This window comes from Grampus griseus, assembly GCF_964374135.1.
Source record: "Grampus griseus genome assembly, chromosome: 12".
NCBI classification, from domain to species: domain Eukaryota; kingdom Metazoa; phylum Chordata; class Mammalia; order Artiodactyla; family Delphinidae; genus Grampus; species Grampus griseus.
Genome location: NC_139006.1, coordinates 29,314,981 through 29,338,963, shown reverse-complemented (window position 1 = coordinate 29,338,963; position 23,983 = coordinate 29,314,981). Strand labels below are relative to the sequence as shown.

The following is a 23,983-nucleotide window of genomic DNA, read 5'->3' as shown; positions in this document are numbered from 1 at the left end:
CAACTCCCAGCAAGCACCGCGCAGCACCACAGGGGACCAGCTCCGGCGGAGGCCCCGCCCCACGCGGAGCATGCTGGGAGTTGTAGTCAACAAAGCCTGACCGCTCCTCCTGCTATTAGGCATTCCCGCTTGGGAGATGGTAATTCGCTGCCGTAGCGGGTTCTCCAGTCTCGCAACCCTAACTACGGCTAAACGGGACCGAGGATTGCGCCTTTTCGCCCGCCGTGCGCGCCGCATCCGTGCCCCGGAGCTGAGCTCCGCCCCGTCGACACCCGCTCCTTTGACAGCTAGGCTGGGCTCGGAGCGCGGCGGGCCGGGGGTGCGCAGGCGCAGCAGCCGGCCGCGCGGGGCGGTAAGGAGGGCGGGCCGGGCGCGAGGCCTCGCAGCAGCCGGGGCGCGCACGTAGGCACGCAGAGGCGTCACGTGGGGCGCCGAGGATCGCAGTGCGCGTGGCCGCGGCGGCTGGTGTGGGGTTGAGTCAGTTGTGAGACCCGGAGCTGCGGACGGGCGGGCGGCCCAGCGAGCCGGCGACAGAGCGGCGGGCGTGGGGTTCGGGAGCCGAGCGCTGGCCCCGCGTCAAGTCGGGCCGAGCCGCGCCGCAGCCGCCGCCGCCGCCGCCGCCCCCCGCCCGCAGCCAGCGACCCGCCGCGGGCGCGCCCCCGCTCTGCGCTGTCTCCGATGGCGTCCGCCTCCGGGGCCATGGCGAAGCATGAGCAGATCCTGGTCCTCGACCCGCCCACAGACCTCAAGTTTAAAGGTGGGCAGGGGCGGCCGGCGGGAGGGGCGGACGGGCGGGCGGGAGGTAGCGGCCGCGCCCGGTGGGCCCCCTCCCCCGCCGCCCGCGCTCGGCCCCGCCCGCGGGGGTGCGCGCTCTCTCGCCTCCTCCCGCCCGGCGCGCCCGCCGCCATGTTGCGGCGCGCGGCCGCCTCGCTGCGGCGGCGGCCTCGTCCTTGGCCCGCGGGCCGGGGCGGGGTCCGGACGTGGGCGGCGGGGCGGGTGGGGGTGTGTGTGGGGGGTGGGGCGGGCGGCCGGGCGCGGGCCGGGCTCTGCGTCAGCGGGGACAGGCGGCCGGACGTCCTCCGCGCTGGGCGACACCTGCGCCGGGGCGACACCTGCACGTGGACTCCGGGGGCTGCTGGGCCCGAGGGAGCGCCTCGGGCGGGTTTCTCCTGGGGATGCTGAGGGCGTGCGGGGAGCCTGCGGGGAAGCGGGGTCCGTCCCAGCTCCCGTCACGGGGAGACCGAATCCGATTGCTTGTGCAGGAGTCCGTATCTTGTCCTTAATTCAGGGACTGTGCCGAGCATGGAGCCTGTGAGATGCGTGGCCGCTCTAGTGCTTAAATCAAATCCTTCGTTGTAGTCCAAGGTTGAGTCCGAAAAGAAAACAGATTGTTTCCATAGGAAACGCTTTAAATAAGTTTAGGAGTTTTAAAATGTTGTATTCCGACGTTATGAGAGGAGTTTTGTATAAAGCCTTCATTTTGGGAGCTCTAGTGCGTTTCCGAATTTCTTTGAATGGAAATGCCAGTGAGCTGCTTGTTAGGTAAAGATTTGGTTTTAAGACAACTCCATGAAATATTAATATTTTGAGAGGCGCTAAGTGCATTTTATTGTAGCAAGTTTATGTGCGCGGCATGATTTTACAGTTTTAGGCGAAAGGAAAAAAAAACTTTTGGGGAATCATGAATATAATGATTTAGATAATACCTAACTCAAATAGCTATTATCTTAGGGTGGAGGAATTTAATGTAAACCTTTATGGTGTGTGGTTCTTCCGAGAATTTTAGTATTTTGCTTTTATTTTTTGGGAGGCTGAGTTTACAGAGGAAGTTTCCTCTTCTGGTTAACCTATTGATGTTGCCATAAGGGACTTGGATGCCGTTAAAACTAGTTTTAGGTTAGGAAATGTTCGCAGAGTTTGATGCTTTCTGCTTAGAGAAGTTGTAATGTTTCCATAGTAAGACACTAGTAATAGCGAAGAGGCAAGTTAAAAAAACAACGAAAAACCCTACACAGTGACTTGCCAAATAGTTAACTCATTTCAGGTATTGAAGATTTACTAGCTATGATGATAGAACAGGTTCTTGTGTTATGGATGAAAGTAGTTCACAGGGCCTATTAAAGTTTGGACACAAGTTGACTTAAAAAAAAAGAGTTTCACTGGAAATTTTATAGGGACACACATTCACTTGGGCCATTTACTTAGCAAACACTAGTGAAAGCTTTGTGCTGAGACTTCCTTGGTGGTCCAGTGGTTAAAACTTCACCTTCTAGCGCTGGTGGGGGAGCTAGGTTTCCACATGCCTCACCGCCAAAAAACCAAAAACATAAAACAGAAGCAATATTGTAAGAAATTCAATAAAGACTTAAAAAAAACTTAAAAAAAAGATTTGTGTCATCTCTATATTTGATTAAGAGTATTCAACAATGAGTAATTTATTCAGCAGGTATCAGCTTACATTTGGGGATTCAGTGCTAAGCAAGGTGGAGGAAAGGTCCACAGTTAGTTTGGTTTAATGGGGTAAGCATACAATCAATAACAGTAAAATGTGCTAGGTTTTATCTCAGCCCTTGAAGAACTCCTAGACGGAAAAGACATATAGATGCTGTAACAGAGGCAAAACAAGTATGAGGAAAGAAGCCCCTTCTTCCTTCCTCCCCGCTTGCTTTAGGAAGCAGCTTGCTTTCAAATGGGGAAGGGGGAGGGCTGGTCAAGGGAATGGTTTGCTCCTTTACTGATGTGAGAGAAGGTTGGCTTGTACTTAAATACCCAGTGGGTTGCTGTGTGCTTCGGTTTAAAAGTGGGGTAATGGGGAGGATTGGGAAAGAGGAGGGGTAGGATGAATTGGGAAGTGACATTTGGTGTCATTTGAACTTCTTAATAAAAGTTATTCTTTTAGTCAAAGGTAAATAGATTGCTCTGATGGAAAGCTGTCTGTATTCCGAAGAGCAGTTCAACACTAAGTGAGGAGACTCAGTTAGAATCAACAATCTCTTTATGCTTCATTTGATGGTGGTATAAAAAGTCATTTAACTCTACCGTGAATTACCCGTAATTTTCAGTTTAAGTAAAAGTCTATTAAAGGATAGTTTTGCCAAATGTCACCTGCTGGTAGGTTTATTTGAATTAGTTTGACTTTACATTTGATTGAGATGGTTTCTCCAGGAGTGAGTCATTGAATCATTCTGAGGTTGGGTGGTGAATTTTTCTGTTATATGCATAACAGAGTCACCTTGATATGAATTATCATCACTGCACAATTGTAGAGAAGCAGAGAGCAGTTTAATAGACTTTCCACATACCTCTATTTTATTGAAGTTTATTGTTTTATACAATTGTTTATATGAAAAGCCTTTTATAATGATGTCATGAATTCTAAAGTACTTCTTTTGTTGCATTAGTAACAAAAAAGAGGTAGATAGTTTCAAATTCTGTTGTTTAAGCCCTGGCAGTAATTTGACCTAGAATTCAGATTTGAAATTTGGTATTACATGTGAGAGACTTTTTTGGGGGGGTCCTTAAAAATGTTTATTTACTATTATAAAATTTCTTCCTTTGTATTATACAACATTGTTATTTTTCCAACCTGTTAGTAATCCTAGAGGAGAGTTTGGAGAAGAAAGTTTAGAAAATGCTAAAATAAATTGTGAATGTATTCTTAATGATCAGAGAAAGAGGAAAATAGACTAAAACCACTGTATTGAAGGTGGCCCATAACAGTAACATCAGTAAAGAAAACTAAGCTCTCTGAGTGACGAGGGACCTGCAGTGTGTCAGCCAAAGCATCTTTGAATAGCAGCACATCACGATGAAGAGGCCTGAGTGAGGATGGGGACTACTCCTCTTCTTGCTGGGCATTTGGCACATTTTTACGTATTTCAGATCACTCCTGTTTCACAGTGGCTACATCATATCCCTGGGGTGATTCCGGCCCCCTCTCACCCCCCCCAAATAGGACATGGTTGTCTTATTACTCCATTCCTTAATAGTTTTCAACGAGCTCTCCACTGCCCACCAGATAAAAGCCTAACTCTTAGTGTGACATACAAGCCCTTCCGTGATGTGCTGTCTCCTCTTGTTACACCTGTTCGTCGGCACACGTCCACACTTTCGTCTCTGAGAAAGAAAAACCCTTCTCATATTTAAGCTTATTTGTTCTGCTATTTTTGCTGGTTAAGGTAAAAGTCTTTCATGACTCAGACCATGCTCCATCAGATATTTTCTTGGTCATATTTTCAACCACTGGCTTCTTCCTTTAAACATAAAAATGCACTTCAGTCTTTCATTTTAAAAACAAATAAGCCAACAAAATACTTCCTTGACTCCCAGCTCCTTGTGGTACTTGTCCCTCCTGTGCTTCATTTCCTTTGCAGTCAGACTTCTTGGAAAAGTAGTTCATGTTCCCAGTCTCCCTGTTCCTCTCCTCCTGTCCACTGTCCTCACAGCTTCCTGATTGCTACTGCAGTGACCACTGCCACTTTCTCTCTCCCTTGACCTCTCTTTGGCACTTGCCATTATTGACAGTTCGTCTTTTTAAAAACTCGATTCATTTGACTTCTGTGATACAGTTGTCTTCTAGTTTTCTTCTTTGCTCTTTACTGTCTCATTTGTGACCTTTTTCTTAAATGCTCATGTTTCTGAGATTCTGACTTAGTTTAACTTTATCTCACTCTGAACTTCCCTCGTTCAGGCTTCCTTGTTTCAAGGTCCTCTCTTTCCCCTGCTTACTCACTTTTTGCACACATTGGTACACTCCCAAATCTGTGTTGAATTCAGACTTAAAATCACCTTTGGAATACATACTAATTACTTATTGACATCTGGATTTGAATGTTGCTCAGACATCTCAAACTCCGCATATCCCACACTGGTTTTTTACATTGATGTTAAGTGGGAGAACGGTACAGGTGTGGAGGTAGTGGAGTGATGTCATATTTGTAGTTAAGGAAACACACTTGTGGTAGCAACATGGAGTAATATGGGAGGGAGAGATGAATTAGGCGGCGGCTGCTGTCCACGCAAGAGGTGACCGCTTGTGGGGTGGTGTTGGAGATGCAAAAAGTTAAAGACCGTAAAGCTGGTGAGACCCAGCGGTCTCTTAGGTGTGTGTACTGGGAGAGTGTGTCTTGAAGGCTCTGATTTCTGGCTTACACACCTGGAGAGAGGGGACAACAAGCACTGGCTGTCTTGTGAGAACGGGTGCGTTTTACCCAGGGGGAGTGGGGGAAGAAGGTCCCGATCTCCTTGGCAGGTTAGCTACATTTAGGTCCTTTCAGGGTTGTCATGAGGAGGTGACTCGTAGGCCTTGGTGGTACGGGCGTGTTAGGGTGTGTTACTCGGGAGCGCTCTGGGCTTGGCTAATTTCTTTGCTTCAGGTGACTCTCTTTCCCTTACTGGTCAGCAGCTGGTCTCCTTTTCTCTAGCATCCCCTCCCTCCGGCCTGTCATCTACATGGATGCTAGAAAGAACTACCCTTTGAAAGATGCACACCTGATACCGTTGCTCCCTGGGTGGAAGAACCTGCACCATTTTCCCATTATGCACTTGACAAAGCTCCACATCCACCGCCTGCCTCTTCATTTCTCTCCTGCCGTAGCTTTGGTTATATGAAACCATCTCCCCAGACGCTCTCAGCTGTTGCAAGCCTCTCCAGGTGCTCTTTTCAGAGTGTTGTCCTCCCTCCTGTCAGGCAGGCTTTCTCCACTTCAAGAGCCCCTTCCTCTTGTGCTGTCTTTGATTTTCCCAGGCCACTTGGTCACTGCCTTCTTCATGCCACTATCCGAGCTTGTGCTTGTCTGCAGTTACAGCACTCACCATTGTGTAGTATTTATGTTTACGTGCTTTTCTCTCACAGTCTGTAAATTACTTGAGGATATGCTCATTTATTTTTATGTCCATAATAACAAGATCTGGCATGGGATGATTGTCCAGTGAGTGTTGATTGCACTAATAAGATTCAGATGATTTCTCCTGTAATTCTTGTGTTTTCTGCTTTGGATCTCTTTTCAGTAGGGTTTTTCATCTGCCTTTTCAGGTACTTGTGTTTTCAGAGTTTTGTAGTTCCAGAAAAGGGTATTTTGTTAAGAGCTGACTAACAGTAGATACATTGTTCATTCTTTATGCTTCACCTTTTTCATTTGTTAAGTGAGAAGTGGGACTGGGTGATTTCTTGGGTGGTAGTCCGCCTGTCAGGGTTTGTGAACGTATATGACAGTTGAGTGCAAAAGGAAGACACAAGTTTTCCCTGCAAAAGGAAAACACAGTTTTTCTCTTTACATATGTAAAGAATTGGGAGACCTTGGTTGAGTTAAGTTCTGCAAAGTTTGGTATTTTGTGATTGTTAGTGTTGGTAATTTTGTTGTTGGTTTACTGTTAGATTTCCTTTAAGTAAGACCTTCCTTAACCATGCAGAGATGGTCTGTGAAGAGAATTTGTTAGCAAGGACCCTTTTATTTTCTCAGAGGCTCTTCCTGACTCTCTTTTTCTTGTTGCTTTTCTATCTTGATTGACCGACCCTTCAAAGAACTGTTTTTCAGAGGAGATAGTGGTTAATACAGGATGGATCCTACTTTCCTTCATAAAAAGTTGGTTTAAAAGAAAATTACATGTTTGCCAGCTTATTAAACTTTACAGACCACAAAATGTAATATTATTTTGTATAACTACCAAAGAAAATTCTTGTTAAAAAAAGAACTAAATGCAAGAGGGGGTTATTTTTGAAAATGCTTGTTTCCTGGGTTTATTATAACTGAAAAGTGACTCAAATTAATCTGTTTAAAATTTCTTATGAAAACTTTCAAACATTCATAGAAACCTCTATACACTTAAAAAAAACCCCCAAAAAACTCTATACACTTAATGAAACCTCTATACTCTTAAATTTAATAATTTAATAATTTCATATATACTTAAGTTTAATGATTATTAGTATTGTACTGTGTTTTTTGGGGAGGCAGGGTTACCACAGTATTTTAAACAAATTCTGGCTGTTAACATCTCAAGCCTAAATACCTGAGCTTGCATTTCTGATAAACAAAAAAAGGGTAATTTTATTTGCAGAATCATGACACCATTGTCACTTAATAAAACCAAAAATAATTTTTCAATAATCTGATATTTCATCTATTGAAATCTTCCCAATTACAGTCCTGGTTTTTAGTTGGTTTGTTCAGTTTGTGCATTGCATGTGGCTGTTGTATCCAGGTCATCTTAATCTTAACAGTGCCTCCACCACTTCCTTTTTATTATACCATTTACTTGTTGAAAAGACCAGGTTGTTGTCCAGTGGAATGTCCCGTATTGATATTTCTGGTATGTAGTTCCTGTAAATTTGGAGTTGGATTTAAAGGCTTGAAGATTCAGGTTTCAGTATTTTTTTGGTAAAAATACTGCATAGATAGAATTGTGTCACATCAGGTGTGGATAACGTCTGGTTGTCCAACTTCTAGTGATGTTAAGTTCATTGGTGATGACCGCCTTATCCCTCCTGTGAAAAGTTGCATAAGTATGAGTGCATTTATGGTAATATGTGTGAGGGAAAAGATCAGAAAGGAAATAACGTTAGCAGTCATTAACTCTACTTTAGGATGCTTTTGTTTTTACGTTTTTACTTTTCTGTGTTTTCCAAGATTTCTGCAATGAATATTCAGTGCTTTTAATGGTAAGAGAAAAAAATTATTTTGTTATTAGACTCATTACTTTGAGAGATTATATCAAAAGTTTCATTTGTCCTACCTGTAATACTTTGTTTTATTTTTTATTAATAACTTAAGCCTTTTATACAGGTTGAAGTCTTTTTTTTTTTAATAATAAAGCAGTTATATTAGGTCAATAGAAAACAAGTCTGTAACTATACCGTAGCAGTTCAGAAATCAAGGCATATAAAGACAAGTAGACAATCAAGACAATCATGTTTGTTTGAAAGCAAATCTAATTTATAACTAACTGTACATACATCTGTTTTCATCGGGCTCTTACTGTTAGGATCAATTGGTGGTCTCTTGTGAGAGCGTGGTAGATTAGTTTGGGGTATTTATTTCTCAGAGAATGGGCCCTGCCCATAGACTGTATTAGAGGCAAGTAGGTCTAAGCAGCGTGTAAGTTCACAGGATCCCTCTTCGTCCAGACAGTGCTGAGGGTTCAGTGGTGGGCACCTCACTGGCCAGCCAATATATACATACTGATGATTAGTCACAATGTGGAAGCCTCCTCTTTAAACACGATAGGTTTTAGAGTTTTGAGGTCGCAGAGACTTGGAGACAGTGGCTGATTTGGGCCATGTCAAGCAGAAGTAGCCAGTTGAGAGAGAACAGGGAGAGGAAAGCAGGCAAGAGAGGTCTTGTGGTTCCAGTATCAGTTTCTCTTGAATGCAGCCTTCTGTGAGGCCAGCTGTACCTCATGTCCTGTGTCATTGAGATTGCTTTCATCTTTATAATCAATGCTTAAGTATGATTTTATTCTTCATAATAAAATGCCTTGCTTAAATAGAATTAGACTTCAACATTTATGAGACTGTTCAACTTTATGACTGTGACACATTTCACTTTATAAAAATAACCTCAACTAATGTCTTAAATTTTTATAAATACCATTTTTGTTGCCGCGTCATTAATATACCATAGTTTTTTTTAAATTTATTTGTTTTTTGTGGTACGTGGGCCTCTCACTGTTGTGGCCTCTCCCGTTGCGGAGCACAGGCTCCGGATGCGCAGGCTCAGTGGCCATGGCTCACGGGCCCAGCCGCTCCGCGGCATGTGGGATCCTCCCGGACTGGGGCACGAACCCGCGTCCCCTGCATTGGCAGGTGGACTCTCAGCCACTGCGCCACCAGGGAAGCCCTAAAATTTATTTTTTTAAAAAAATTTTATTTTATTTTTGGCTGCATTGGGTCTTCATTGCTGCGCACGGGCTTTCTCTAGTTGTGGCAAGCAGGGGCTACTCTTTGTTGTGGTGCGGGGGCTTCTCATTGCGGTGGCTTCTCTTTGTTGCGGAGCATGGGCCCTAGGCACGTGGGCTGCAGTGGTTGTGGCACGTGGACTCAGTAGTTGTGGCTTGCGGGTTCTAGAGCCACAGGCTCAGTAGTTGTGGCGCAGAGGCTTAGTTCTGCAGCATGTGAGATCTTCCCAGACCAGGGATCGAACCCGTGTCCCCTGCATTGACAGGCGGATTCTTAACCACTGTGCCACCAGGGAAGTCCCAATATACCATAGTTTGCTTAGCTACTTTTCTTTGGCATTTGGGGAGTTCTCTAGGATAGTTACCTTGAACATTTGGTACTGTTTTCAAAATTCAGGTTTAAATGAATGAGATGTTTAGTTACTTATGGTTAAGCTTTTAAAGGATGTGATTGGATTCAGTGGCCATTTTTAAAAATAGTTATGTTAAAGAATTGTTAATATGAGAGAGTTTTAAAGTACTAGTTTGTAATATAAATTGACAGATTTCTTATGGGCCTACATTTTGACAGCCTTTTATTTTGTAGCTATATACTTCCATATATATCTACTCATCCATATATATTTACACGTGTGTGTGTATATATATATACACATACATATTTTTATTTTGGTATTTGGATAATCTGACATGAATTGGAGTGACTGCTATACCTTTAAAGGTATAGAGCACCTTTACATCATGGAGTGTGTTTTCTGTTTTCTCTATGAACAGATTTTACTTTTATAGCTTATAGGGGAAGATGAATCCCTTGGTTTTGTTTTCTAAGTACTGTTCCTACTGCCAAAAATCTCAGTAACAGCATCTTCAAAAGATAGCTTTTTCTGTATCTTTTCAGTCCCCACCCCTCCACTTTAAAAATAAAAGATTTTCTGAACAAATTAAGGTAATATGAATTCATGTTTAAAAGTCCCTTCTGATTATAAAATCAATGCTTAATGTAGAAAGTTGAAAAAGCATGGAACAGTATAAAGCAAATAAAAATTACTTAGTCCTACCACCTATAAATAACCAGTTTCTTAAAAAAAAAAAATTATTTCTTTATTTTGGCTGCGCCAGGTCTTAGTTGCAGCATACAGACTTCTTAATTGTGGCATGTGAACTCTTAGTTGCGGCATGCATGCAGGGTCTAGTTCTCTGACCAGGGGTCAAACCCAGGTCCCCCTGCATTGGGAGCACAGAGTCTTACCCACTGGACCACCAGGGAAGTCCCTAAATAATCACTGTTAACAGTTGATTATTTTTTCTGTGTATGACTCTTTTATATCCTATATTTTTTAGTTAATATTATTGTGATAATTTTCCCATGTTACAAGTATTTTGCTTATAATCTAACAGGAACTTCAGATCTGTAAATGGTGTTAAAAACATTTATTTCAGGTTCTCCCGAAGATATCCATTTCTCTTTTATTCTTTCCCATCCTACCTACCTAGATTTTAAAAAGTAAACTCTTCAGATATGGAACACTTACTTCTGTTTTAACAAAGGTGTTAATTTAAGCATATTTAATGTTTAATCCTGAGTGCAAGCATGAAAAAAAATTTTTTGTGTGTGTACATCTTATTTTTCTCTAGAAAGTTACACAGTGGAAGGACATAAGACTTATATAAAAATATTACAAATCAAAATGTTTCATTTCTGTGTGAAGACAGCGTTGTTTATACTCTCCCACTTGTTTTCAGGACTGTGTCACAAAGATTGTTTAGGTCAGAGTGAGCAGTCTGTGCATCAGAGGGTCAGAAAAAGTACTTCTAAAATGTTTAGTAGCTTTATACAAAATGTCAGTGAGGCTGTGATCATCTAGGATTGAATTACCGGCCATGTTACAATGGAGTAGTAGGTGTTTTCTAGTTAAGGCAGTAAGTAAAGTTGTTTATAAATATCACATACTTTGAGGGCTGAGAGGAGTCTTAGAGATGGTTTTGTGTACTGAGCTAGAGTGGAGGGTTAGACGGGGCTGGAGAAGTGACATGATTTGCTCAAGGTCAGTCACCGTGTTGATGGTGTTGGATTGTGAGCCTCTAACTCAGCACACTGCATTATGCTTTTTTTTTTTTTTAACATCTTTATTGGGGTATAATTGCTTTACAATGGTGTGTTAGTTTCTGCTTTACATTATGCTTTTTACAAAAGTCAGTACCTACACCATCAATAGCAGACCCCCCCCCCGCCCCGTCCCCCTCCCCGTCCCCCTCCCCCCTGCCGCGTCCCCCTCCCCCTCAGGAAGGTGATGGATGAGTATTTAACTTTGTGCTCAGAACACTGCTGCATTAACTGAAAGTGTTGAAAAAGAAAGAAGAGACATGGTTCCTGCCTGTTGGTTACTTTTAACTATAACTTTAAGCCCCTGGAGTGGGAAAACTTTTTTTTTTTTTTTTTTAATGATGACACACTACTACGTTAAGTGGATTTTGGACATTTTTTTCATGATACATTTTGAAATTCTTTGTTGATTATGTAATGTGGATAAACAAGGGCAGTGAAGCAGTTTAAGAAATCAAAGCTTTCCTTAAATAGTAGAAGGTTTAAATAAAATAGATAGGTTTGGCTTTTGTATTAATCTCAGGGTCCATACTTTTGTAAGGTTAATTAAAGCTTATAAAAAGGTATGTTTAGTGCTTTAATAAGTAAACCATCTTGAATAGAAATGACTCATTTTGTTTCCCGGAAAGTGGTCTTCTGTTTATTTTTACATTAATGTTTGTACAATAATATTTATTCAGTACTTACTATGCCAGGGATTGTCCAGCTGGGGATACAGCTGCAAATAGAACAGAGACCCAGTCTTCATGGAGCTTACATTCGCTCAAGTCTGAGATTTCAGTGTGTTTGGGAAAAAAGTACAGTAAATAAATTAAGGTAACTTCATCTTTAAAATTTGTAATGAAGATGTTTTAGGGCTTTCTTTGATGTAAAACATAAAAACTGTTTTCTTGGTGTTTGATACTTGTTTCCGGAAATATTCATCCTGTGGAACCAAGGAAAATACAATAAAATATCCAATAAAAATCTTTTTCTTATATTACTGATTTGATTACAGTTTCATGCTTTAACACTGCAGAAATCCGCCTGGAATGGCTTATGAATTAGGAAATAAATATAGCTTAGGTATTTGCATAAAATACAGAGAATTTATGAGAGTTCAGGCTCTGGAGGCAGACCTGACTTCCCACCTCCGTGGCTTTGTGCTTGTCTGACCTTGGACAAGTATTCTAACTTCTGACTCAGAGTTGACTCATCTGTAAAATGAGGGTAAGTAATAAAAGTATCAGCCTCATAGGCTTGTTATTAGGGTTAGTGACGTAATTCACGCAAAGTTCTTGATACGTGGTGAGTGTCCAGTAAAGGCTTGATTGTAAAAACTTCTGTTATCACTATTTTTACTCTTACTACTGCTGCCATGCTACTATTACTGTGGGAGTTCTTAGTAGATATTCTGTATACTGTACAGCATATAATTCAGATGTGTGATTAACTTAATGTAGCAAGACATATTCAGCAACATAACCCTTTGTTACTGGAAAGCTGTTTAATCAGCGATGCAGCCGTTAATTTGCTAACACCTGTGGAAACATTGAAGTAGTCATCACTGACTTCACTACAGCTACATTATTTATATATTTGAGCTGAGCATCCAGCCTGCCTCATTAGGATTTTTACCTGTTCTGTTTCAGTACAGATAGGATGGAGGAGTGAAAATGTCACGCTGGGGTAAATGATTTATGAATACCTAGAGTCATAGTAGAACGTACATACTTCTGATTTTTTGTGTTTTTTTGCGGTACGCGGGCCTCTCACTGCTGTGGCCTCTCCCATTGTGGAGCACAGGCTCCTGACGCGCAGGCTCAGCGGCCATGGCTCACGGGCCCAGCCACTCCGTGGCATGTGGGATCCTCCCTAACCGGGGCACGAACCCGCGTCCCCTGCATCGGCAGGCGGACTCTCAACCACTGCGCCACCAGGGAAGCCCTACTTCTGATATTTTTTGTTGTTATTGCATGTTGACTAAGAACGATCCATGTGATTGCTTAGCCATACTCAGGTTAAGGCCAGTGTGAATTACTCCAGTTCATTCAGGGATGAGCTGGTTTCTTCTCAGGGAGCTTATAGTTAGTGGGTGATTTAAGACATACATAAATAATAAAGTGAGACGTGCAGGGAGAGAGGTAGGGACACTGTGCTTTGGTAGTTGTATGGTCACCCTTGTTTCTCCTCAGAGATACATGCTTTGGTTCATTGCACTTTCTGCTGTTATCCCCCCGAGGTCACTAACTCAGTCTGTACCCCATAGCCAAGAACTCAGAGCTTGTCCAGAACCGGAGAGTCTGAAAGGTGAGCCTGCTTCAGTGTTAAAGGTGCTGTAGAAGACATGGGACTCCTGGGTTTAGAGACAAAGGATGTTATTCTCAGGGCACTGCAGGCAGCAACTTCATAGTTGTGTTGGTTTCCTTTGCCCCTCAGATTCCATGGGGGCAACACAAAGGGGTTCAGTGCAGGTGGGTGCTGCCCACCTGGTGGGTTTGTGTCATAGGTGAGAAACCTTGAGTCTAGGGCCTCTGAACCTTTTGTGATGGGCTGCACAGAAACCTGCCTGACCTTTTTCCAGAGGAGGACCTGAGCATTATCACACTGGACAGCAAACAAACCTGCCCTCTCCTCAGGAGGGAGATGCTAACAGTCAGATGCAAGACTGTTCACTATGTAGTAGATCCTTGAAAAGACAGTCTGTATGAAAGCCTCCAGGGCCTCCACTGGCAAAAGGTGCAGAAATGCTAGAGACCCATGGAGACTTGTCTCCCAACAGACCTCCGGGTTGCTGGTCTAAACGATGCTACGGAGTTCATGAGTTAACATTGGTGCACATAGCCTGTTTATTCTTGAGCTGCATCCCAGAGGCCTTTTCTATTTCTGAAATGCTCCATGCTATATTCAGGACCACTTATCCTGAAATAAAATTTGATTCTCTAAGCGCACAGGCTTAGTTGCCCTGCGGCATGTGGGATCTTCTTGGACCAGGGCTCGAACCTGTGTCCCCTGCATTGGCAGGTGGATTCTTAACCACTTCGCCACCAGGGAAGTCCTGCTCTAAATTTTAGGTATACAGCGTTTCATGCCGGAAATATATATTTAGGTAAAGGAGTCAGGCTAGTCTCACTTAGGACATACTTCTGGGTGAGCTGCCCTAAACTTTTCCTACATTTTTGAAGTTCCAAGTTTTTTCCAAACTTTTTAATACAGGGACCGTATTTATGTATGTTACATTTCCATCTGTTAGAATTTGGGACTGAGAATAGGACTTTGGCTTACTGGGAATGATAATGTAGTAGAGCGAGGATAGAATACTTAGTGACAGGAAGTGGCGTGGGAGATTGAAGGAGGGCAGCCTGTGTAATTAAAAGGTGGAGTTTTAAAATTTAATTTTGTTTTTTCAGTAAAAGAGTTCAAGTAAATGTTATCTGTATTGTGTGGAATTCTGTTTTATATGGTATATTTTTACATATAAACAGTGAAATTTCATCTGTGAAGTAGGAAGTATCAGGTGGTACCTGTGGTTGGTGAGTAGTTTACAATCAAGTAATCATAAAATGGACTGTTGTAGTGATTGTTTCTAAATGATAAACTAAGCATTTATATTGGACAAATGGCAGGATTTTCTTCAATTACAGGGATTAAGTTTTAGAAATCCTCAAAACGTGAGTATTTATTTCCTATATAAGTTGCTTCGAATGTTTCACTTTTTCATCAAAACACTGCTTTTCACTTTTCTTTCAGTTTTTTTTTTAAGCTTACACCAAGGGTCAGCTTTTCTTAAAAACAAAAACAAAAATCTTTACTGTTTTTCATAAAAGAAAAATATGTACAGTTTAAAGAATTATCAAGAAGTTAGTAGCTCTGCAGTCACTGCTCAGGTTCAGAAATAGAACTTGTGTGTTGCAAAGCTCTCCTAGTACTTTCTCCCTGCAAAGTTAACTCCTGATTTTTATGGTAACCATTTACTTGTTTTTCTTAATGGTTTAAGCACCTAAGCATTGCAGGGGATGTTAGTAAAGCAGGAGATTATTGATATAATGCAGTGGTTTTTAACCTTATTTGACACGATATCCCATTTTGATATTTTATATTTTGTAATGCCCATTTTTCCATCCTGAAGTGAAATTCGTATATAAAATTACATACCAACATACACAGTTAAAATTTTTTAATATAATGCCCTAACTGTAACATAAAGGAGAAGAAAGTGAATTTGTGATGAAATATGCATTTCAGTGTGTAAATGTTTGGGCATGACTATAGTAGAAGACTAATGAATTAGCCAGATCCCTGTAACCTACTTAAATAAATGAGTTTGGATTTAAGGGAGGTTAAGGGAGGAGTTATCTGACAGAGGGTTTTCTCTAACATTTTGAAATAAGGGCAAGAGAGTATTTATGCATGTGGGTAGAATCATGTGAATGTGTCACCCATACATGTGTGCTGACTGGACCAGATGTTTGTAGGAATTTAAGTGTCCTGAGTGACATTGCTGTTGGTAGAATAATTTTCTGTAATGGTGAACTCACCTTTCAGAATTTTAGGGAAAGAGAAAAAGGTTTCTTGTTTTATACAATAGATGTATTTCTGGGAAAGAGGTTTTTTTTTTTTTTTTTTTAACCAGTGTGGATTTGTGGAGGGGTATGTGAAGATCTGGTGGGATGGGGGCCTAATACTGTACTTGATTGCGTGGATCTACCCGGGTGTTGTGAAATGTCTAACATCCTGTTCCTCTCTACCCCCCACCCCACAACAGTAGCACCACCCAGTCCTAATGTCAGACAGAAGTACCTGACAGTGGCAGTATTACCCTGGATTTAGGCTTGTGTTGTAGCAGATATATTACATAACTTTTCCTCTATTTTTGAGGGCCTGTAAGGGTAGATTCTATCGGGTCTGTTTAACCTGCAGGCTCCAGGAATCCACGATACACCCCCACCCCAGATCGCCCCATCTCACCCTCACCCTCCAGAAAAACCCAAGGTAAAATTGTTGTGAATATTTGCCTGTGTATGTTTTTCTGGGTTAGTATATAGTTTTCATGAGATTCTTAAAGAGTTTCTGTGACCCACAAAGGTGGAACAGATGTTTCTGCCTAAGACCTCTTCAAGCAATTAAATCTGGTTATTATGCTAGTGGTCATTAGTACTTGCTGATTTTGCATCTTAACCAGGAAAATGGGCTCAGACTCTGAACTGGCTGCTGGGAGCAACCCTTACTGTGAGAGGCTTGGTTAGAGGGACACAGTGGAGTAGAAAATTTCAAATTCATTTGTTAGGTGGCTTTATTGTAGGTAATTTTACATTTTACTGATAAGGTTAACATATTCAGTAAAGAATTTGGCTTTTGAATTGGTGGAATTTTTTTCTTTTGACATATTATCTTCATTTTTATGTCTAGAAAGACCACAATCTATTATTTAAGATTTATAATCCCTTTTGGGCAACATAAAATGTAAGTACTGTTTCAGAATTCATATGTTGATGAAAATTGACACATCGTCATTTTCTAAGTCAGTTTAAAAAATCAGTTATTTTACCTTGTTTTGGATAGTTGGTACTTTCCTCTAAAATTGGGGAAATTAAAAAAATTGAATTTAAAATTACGAATTGAAACTTACGTAATTGTTATAAAAATACAGGATTTTTCAAAATTAAAATTTTGTAAAATGTTTCCTTTGTTATTTTACTAAGAAGCTTTAAAAAATAAATTTATACTTAATGCTAATGTTAAAATCCTAGTCGAAATAGTCACATAAACATGTACACATTCTCAGTTATCTGTAGTAATTTATGGATTTTCAGAATGTTAAGAAATGGAATCTATGTCTTTAAAACTCATAGTTTTAATAGTTTAAAATGTGTCTTTAGCCAGTGATTTTGTGGATTCACGCAGCAAAATGGACAGATTGGAGCTTTCCCCTTCACTCCCCCGGGCCAGTGTATGGTGGGGTAGTTAGCTGCTAGCCAAAAAATGCAAGCAGTTGGGATTGAAGAAGCAGCAAAGGATGTAAAATAATATATAAATGCAGTGATTAACTTGACCATATAATTCAAGCAAGCTATCCAAAAGATTGTAGTTCTTATATATATTGTATATATATATTTTTTAAATGTGTACTTGTTGATTTAAATGCCTATTCCACATTAGAATTTTTTCCATAACTGGTTCTCTGCCTTTATATGCTTTCTTCTAATGTTCTCTTATTTCTGTCTCTTCCCTTTTATCCCAGTTCCAAATCTTTATTTTTTTAGAAAATATCTTACAACTCACAAACTTTAAGCATAGGATAAAATTAATTCATTTCCTAGGACCTGAAATAAGTGCCTTTCATTTCAAGTCTCTTCTTTTCCTCTCCTTGCATCAGGCAGGTCTACTTTCAGCCCCTGCTCTCTTCCTAGTGCCTCTGCATTGTCTGTCTGTTGTTCCCCTTCAAGCCTTTGTCTAAGATAATTTTCCAGTATTCAGCAAAATGGGAAACTTTATCTGGCAGAGTTGGGGAATCTTCTCAGTCTGGACTCTAAACTAGAAATATTTTAAAGTTTTAAAAGACATACTTTTTCTGGTTTATTTAATAAAGGAAAGATAGCCTTTATAATAGTTGTCTTTGATTTCAGCCTTCTAGCTTTTTTTTTTTTTTAAAGTATAACTTAAAATTAATTGTTTTAGAAACCACTGAAAATTGCTTTTGGGTTAGTTAGAAGTGTGTGGTTGTTGCTTCCATTGAGACATATTTATCTTCAGTCTCCAAATTAACAGGTATTCAGTTTACTGTCTAAACCTGTATAAAATATCTTTAGGCTTTTCTTCCGCCAAGAACAGAAGTGGCGGTACTGTTTCTCCACACCTCACTCCCCCCTTTTTTAAACAAAAAATGGTTTAGGACTTATTTAATTCAGGCAGGACTGCATCACCTTTTGGGTTCTTTGTTTTGCAGTTTTATGTTTGGGTGTAGAATCAAAGCTTAAAAAAAACTTTGTATGTAGAGCATTTGACACAGTGCTCTTAATAAACACTTGACAAATATGTGAGTGAAAGAATGAACGAGTGAAGGGATCAAACTTAGTTGAGGTGAAGCAAGAGCACCCTGTCATTGGGTTCGTCGGCTTCTGATGGAGAGGTTTTGTGGTCGGCTCTGTCAGGTGAATCTGAAGATTGGCATTGGTTTGCAGACCACTGGAAATCCCGATCTTTTCAGTCATGTGGTAAGAGCATACTCTAGGAATACAATTTTGGGCTTATTTCATAAATTGAAACTTTAAAAATATATTTTATTTGATAGAAACAATACATGTTCATGTAGTGATTTTATAAAGTCTGGTAAGGAATGAAGAAGAAAACTCCTTTGTGTGTGTATACCTGGAGGTGTATTTGGGTACACAGACTTTCAGTACATACTCTATATAAAATTGAGGTTATGTGCATCCAGTTTTGAATTCTGCTTGTGTGTGTCTGTGTGTGAATCCAATTAAAATTTTTTTTTCCCTGTTTTTGGTTTTTAAACCTTACAGGCCCCTTCACAGATGTAGTCACTACAAATCTTAAGTTGCGAAATCCATCTGATAGAAAGGTGTGTTTCAAAGTGAAGACTACAGCACCTCGTCGATACTGTGTGAGGCCCAACAGTGGAATTATTGACCCAGGGTTGACTGTGACTGTTTCAGGTAGCAAACCATGTCCTGAATTTATGCTGTTCTTTTACTATATGCAAACTGCTGCAGGAAATGTCTTATCTTGGGGTGAGGGTGTATGTGGTCAGTTTGTAAGCAGTTACTGTCGTTCAAAAAATGTTATATCTGTTCTTTATTTCTACAGCTTACTACCACATTCTCTGCCCTTATTATTTTGTCTTTGAAATGTTGTATCATTTTTGTGATTGCTCATCCTCATTCATTCAGATCTCTAGCTGTTGTTACGTATTGCATGCAGCTGTGGAGGTGTTATCCTAAATCTTTTGCTTAAAAATGTACAGTGCCTCTTTTTTGCCAATAGTTGTAAACTTAGATGCGTCTTTCTGCCTTTTATTGTTAATGCCAACAGTGTTCCGCACTTGAAAACTTTAGTTTTGTCACCCCCTTTTGTGTTTACTTGTAGTCCAGGGAGTGTGCTTGGTTCCTTCCATGTGTGGATTGCTTACTCCTGCCGTGGAGTCTGTGCTGGTGCCAGAGTTAATGCCCTCAGACTTCCCTGACGATATCCTTTCATGATACCATCTAACATAGCAGAGTGATAGGAAGCAAGTAGGAGGATGTAGTTTACTTATGGGAGAACTTCTCAGGCCTCACACAGAGACCATTTCCTCGTATTTTCTAGCAGTAGTTCTCACCTCTGTGAAGCTCTGCTGTAATTGCACAGAGAGCAGGAACACACGCAGACCTTTCCAGATTAGAATCTCTGGGGACACAACCTAGACATGTGTATGTTAAACAAAACAAAACATGCCTGCGTAATCCTGATAGGTATTCCTAAAATATTAAAATAATTCTGTATCAGTTTTCTAGTTTTCAAGCCCACAGTGGATTAAAAACAGAAAATTATACAAAGAGTGAGCGCCCGGGGCAGGCTCACTGAGATGTTCATCAGTGGAACCTGACTGCAGAGGCAGTCAAGGACAGACGTCAGAGTTCTTGGGGGCACTTAATCCTCCCTCAGTAACTGTATTCCCAAACTCAGAGCTAGGAGGGCCTAGAGAAGATGCTTTTAGTGAGTCTTGTGTGGTGGCCTGGCAGGCCTGCTTTCATGTTTGTCTGGCCGAACTGTCAGTTCATGGGGAAGATGGGTGGGCAATAAGAAGAGTTGGCAACGAGTGTTCTGGAAGTTGCTCTCTAAGCCCACAAGCCTTTTTAGCTCAATTGGAAGAAGATAAAATTATTTCTATCCACATGGTTAAAAATAGATTTTGGTGCAAACAGCTATATCCCTAGGAATCCATGGAACTATTCAGAAGGACTTTTTCTTTAGGATTCTAGCTTTCTGAAGTTTTACTGTATTAATGTTTCTTAAGAACCTGTATACTTCTCAAAGCCCTTTCTCTCACATAAGCCCCTTGTATTGAGCACCTGACTTACTAAAAACTCCTTACACACCAGTTACTGTTTCCATGCACACCCTTGATCCCTCTCCTCCACTGAGAACTGGCACTCCAGTGTTCAGTGCAGTGCCTTTCCGGGTGAGCAGGCACTCCAGCCACGCTTCCTCCAGCAGCCTTCCCTGATTGACTCTGTCTGCATACTCTCCTTTTCTCCCTCTCTCTCCCTTTAGCATGCACCTTTATGGATTTACTCCTTTAATCTGTGCTAAGATTGTCTTCCTCTTGTTACATGGTCTGTAGCCTTAGAAGTATGACTGACATAAAGTCACAACCATGTTTGAAGTTTTCTTTTTATCCAGTTTCTAGTGAATAGCGTAGGGTGGTTGTTCAGTGAAGGGTGTTCCTGGAGATACACTGTGCTTTATCTGGGTTATGGGCATTTATCCTGTGCATTTTCTACAGCTGTATATTTGGCCCTTAAAAATTTTTTTTTAACCATGATGGGAGTTAATGGACTTCTCAGACATACCTTATAAAGAAGATGTTCTTATATAATTGATATTTCTTACATTTGCTTCATTTCATCTGTCTTCTTGAAAATGTTGACATCTGTCTATCTTAGAAATAATCTAAATATTAGCAGGGAAGTAATCTCCACAATATTGTATACATATTGTGTACAATTGCTGATTCATTCTTTATATTCTCTTATTAGATTTATATTACATAATTTTAAACCACATGGAACGTCTAAAAACCCTCTTGTAGGCCACTGAAAATCATAAATACTTCAGAAAAAAATTTGAATATAATTATTAGGAAGCTGGAAAAAGTTTAGAAATCATGAGGCTGTATGGTTTCCTTGTACACTTTGTTGTCCTAGACTCATTTAAACAAATTAATAAACTCTTCTTGAATAGGTGTGTATTTAAAATCTATTTTAGAAAAATTAGTTATATCAGAACACTAATATATGGTAGTGAGTTTTTATGTTACTTAGAATTTCTTCTATAAATACTTCAGTTGTCTAATTTTAAGAGCTGTTATCACTAAATACTAATGTGAAACCTAAGTTTATATTATAAGTGGTTTTAATAGGCAATTTACTAGATTTTGAGTTTATAGGCATTTTAATAGTTAATGTTGGCAAAGTTTTGAAAAATTTCCAAACTTAAGTTTAGAGAGGGCAATCATATATGGATATTTATTTATTTTTAGTAGACATTTGTTTATTTTATGGGTTGTTAAAGACTTAGCAAATCAGAAAGGTAGACAGTTTAAAAATAATTGGAAACCATAAAGTTGTTTCTGGATCCTTACTGTAAATAATCCAGTGTGTGCACCTTTCCTGGTTTTCTTTAAATTTGCAAATTAGTGAGTGAGTACTAGGAATGCAAAGAAGCAAACAAATGCAGAAGTCACTGTCATGTGTCCTTTCTTCTTCTTTAGTAATGCTGCAGCCTTTTGACTATGACCCCAATGAGAAGAGTAAACACAAGTTTATGGTACAGACCATCTTTGCTCCACCAAACATTTCAGATATGGAAGCCGTGGTGAGTAGAGAAGTTGAACAGAAGTTGTCTGGGGAAATGTTGTTTAAACTGTGGGTTTTGTTTAGTTCTCCATTGGGAAACCTGGTTTTTAAAATTAACAAAATCTGTAAATCTGTTCACTACAGATAACCCTGACTCATTTCAAGAACGAAGGAATTTTGAAATAGTACGCCTTAGAGACAGTTTTGAAGTGCTGCTATTAAGAGTGAAGTCCTGTAATCTCTAGGGCTGTTAGTGTGATTTTAATGGATTGTGATAGTAGCTCTTCGTAGGGTTCTATAGGAAGTTCTGTGGCATTGCCGGTACCTGTGGTGGGTGAGAATAACGCAGTGTGTACAGGCAGCTGTAGTCCTGGCTGACCTGGGGAACCCCCTGCGCACGCGCACGCACACACGCACACACACACACACACACACACACAGACACGCACGGCAGCTACGCTAACCCTTCAGTTGTCCCTTGAGGCGAAACCTATTTGTCCCCATTGTATCTCCTCTGTCTCATTGTTTGGTTTTGTTTGCTTTCAGTGGAAAGAGGCAAAACCCGATGAATTGATGGATTCTAAATTGAGATGTGTATTTGAAATGCCCAATGAAAATGATAAATTGGTAAGTAGGAAAATATAAGAAAATTGGAAGCTATTAAGCTCTCAGTTACTTTGAGATTGAATTCTGCTTCTGGTTTTGGCCTTTGTGATTGTGTGATATGGCTGTTCCACTTTATCAGACTCAGTGTTTACGGTTTTTAAAAACTTAATGTGTATATGCTCTTTTCATTTCATAACATTTTGTTCAAGAAGAAAAATACTTTTAGATACAAGCTGGATGATGGAGAAGAACCGCCTAATTCTACCAAAATTTTGCTACTTAAACCACTTCAAGTTCTTTGTTAGAATGAGACATGTGTATACATAAATATAATTAAATTACAGACATAAACCACTTTTTGGCAACTATATACCTGCAGTCTGGGGATAAGATTTAATTTACATGGACAAACAGTTTATTCCAAATTTGGCTATTTCCAGATATTTTGTTCACTATTGATCAAAATAATCTGATTTTATTCCTTAGTAAATAATTTTTATGTTGCTTTTTGATTAGTGTGAGGCAAATACAATTTGAGGGACTGAAGTGTATGTGCATGGAGTTTAAAAAGTAGTCTTTTTTTTTTTTTTTTTTTGGTGGTACGCGGGCCTCTCACTGTTGTGGCCTCTCCTGTTGCGGAGCACAGGCTCCGGACGCGCAGGCTCAGTGGCCATGGCTCACGGGCCCAGCTGCTCCGCGGCATGTGGGATCTTCCCAGACCGGGGCATGAACCCGTGTCCTCTGCATCAGCAGGCAGGCTCTCAACCGCTGCGCCACCAGGGAAGCCCTAAAAGGTAGTCTTAGAGAATGGGTTGTGGTCACTTTATTCCTTTTCTGAAACGCAAATTTGAATTTTTTTCTGTGGTTTGTAGGAGGGGCTTGAAGGGTAAGTAGGTTTTTGTGTGTGTGATTTAACATAAAATAATATGGATAAATAGAATTGTTTGGCACAATCAGATTATAATTTTACATGACTTTTTTCTTTGCTCTGGAGGCCATTTGCCCTATTGAAAAGTAAACTTGCAGATTAAATACGTGGGGTCAATTGTTGTGTTACTCTTAGGATAAGCTGAAATGAAGAAGTGCCTGAATGGTAATTAGGTGTTGACCAAATCATTTATTGTGTTTTTAATGCCTTATTAAAGGGATTTTGAAATATTTGCCGAAAACAAAAAAATGTGAATACATATGTTGTTACTGGAAAGTGAGCTTTTGATGGTATGTTGATGCTTCCCATTTGGAGTTTACTTTCTCTTTTGCTAGGCTGCCAGGACGCTAATAGCTTGCATAACTCCTATTATTGGAACCAAGAAAAGAGCACATTCATCTCGGTTGACTTATTTTATTTCTAGTTTTATTGAGCTATAGTTGACATACAGCACTGTATAAGTTTAAGGTGTCAGCATAAACACTAGTGTTACATATATTGTGGAATGATTACTACAGTAAGTTTAGTTAACATCCACCATCTCATATAGCTACCCAAAAAAAAAGTTTTTCCCCCTCTGATGGGAACTCTTAGGGTCTGCTCACTTAACAGCTGTCAATATACCAAACAGTGGTGTTAGCTAGAGTCAGCATGTGGTACATTACATCCCCAGTTCTTGTTTATCTTCAATTTTGTACCTTCTGGCACCCTTCATCCAGTCCTTCCTCCCCGTTCCCCGCTTCTGGTAACCACAAACCTGATCTCTTTCTACAAGTTTGGGGCTTTGTTGTTTTGTTTTAAGATTCCATGCATAAGTGAGCTCATACAGTATTTGTCTTTCTTTGACTTATTTCACTTAGCATAATGCCCTTAGAATTTCGTCCATGTTGTCACAAA

At 40.4% G+C, this 23,983-nt stretch overlaps 1 protein-coding gene across 1 annotated transcript in view; it reads left to right on the top strand.

The window, feature by feature from the left end:
- The first annotated feature begins 457 nt into the window (after window positions 1–457).
- The window catches only part of VAPA (VAMP associated protein A), a 37,565-nt gene continuing 14,039 nt past the window's right edge, over window positions 458–23,983 (top strand). Inside the window, exons 1-4 of the mRNA XM_082667400.1 lie at window positions 458–757; window positions 18,499–18,651; window positions 21,468–21,571; window positions 22,099–22,179. Of these exons, the coding sequence (XP_082523526.1) occupies window positions 679–757; window positions 18,499–18,651; window positions 21,468–21,571; window positions 22,099–22,179 (417 nt within the window). The 5' untranslated portion in view covers window positions 458–678. The remainder of the gene's footprint in view (window positions 758–18,498; window positions 18,652–21,467; window positions 21,572–22,098; window positions 22,180–23,983) is intronic.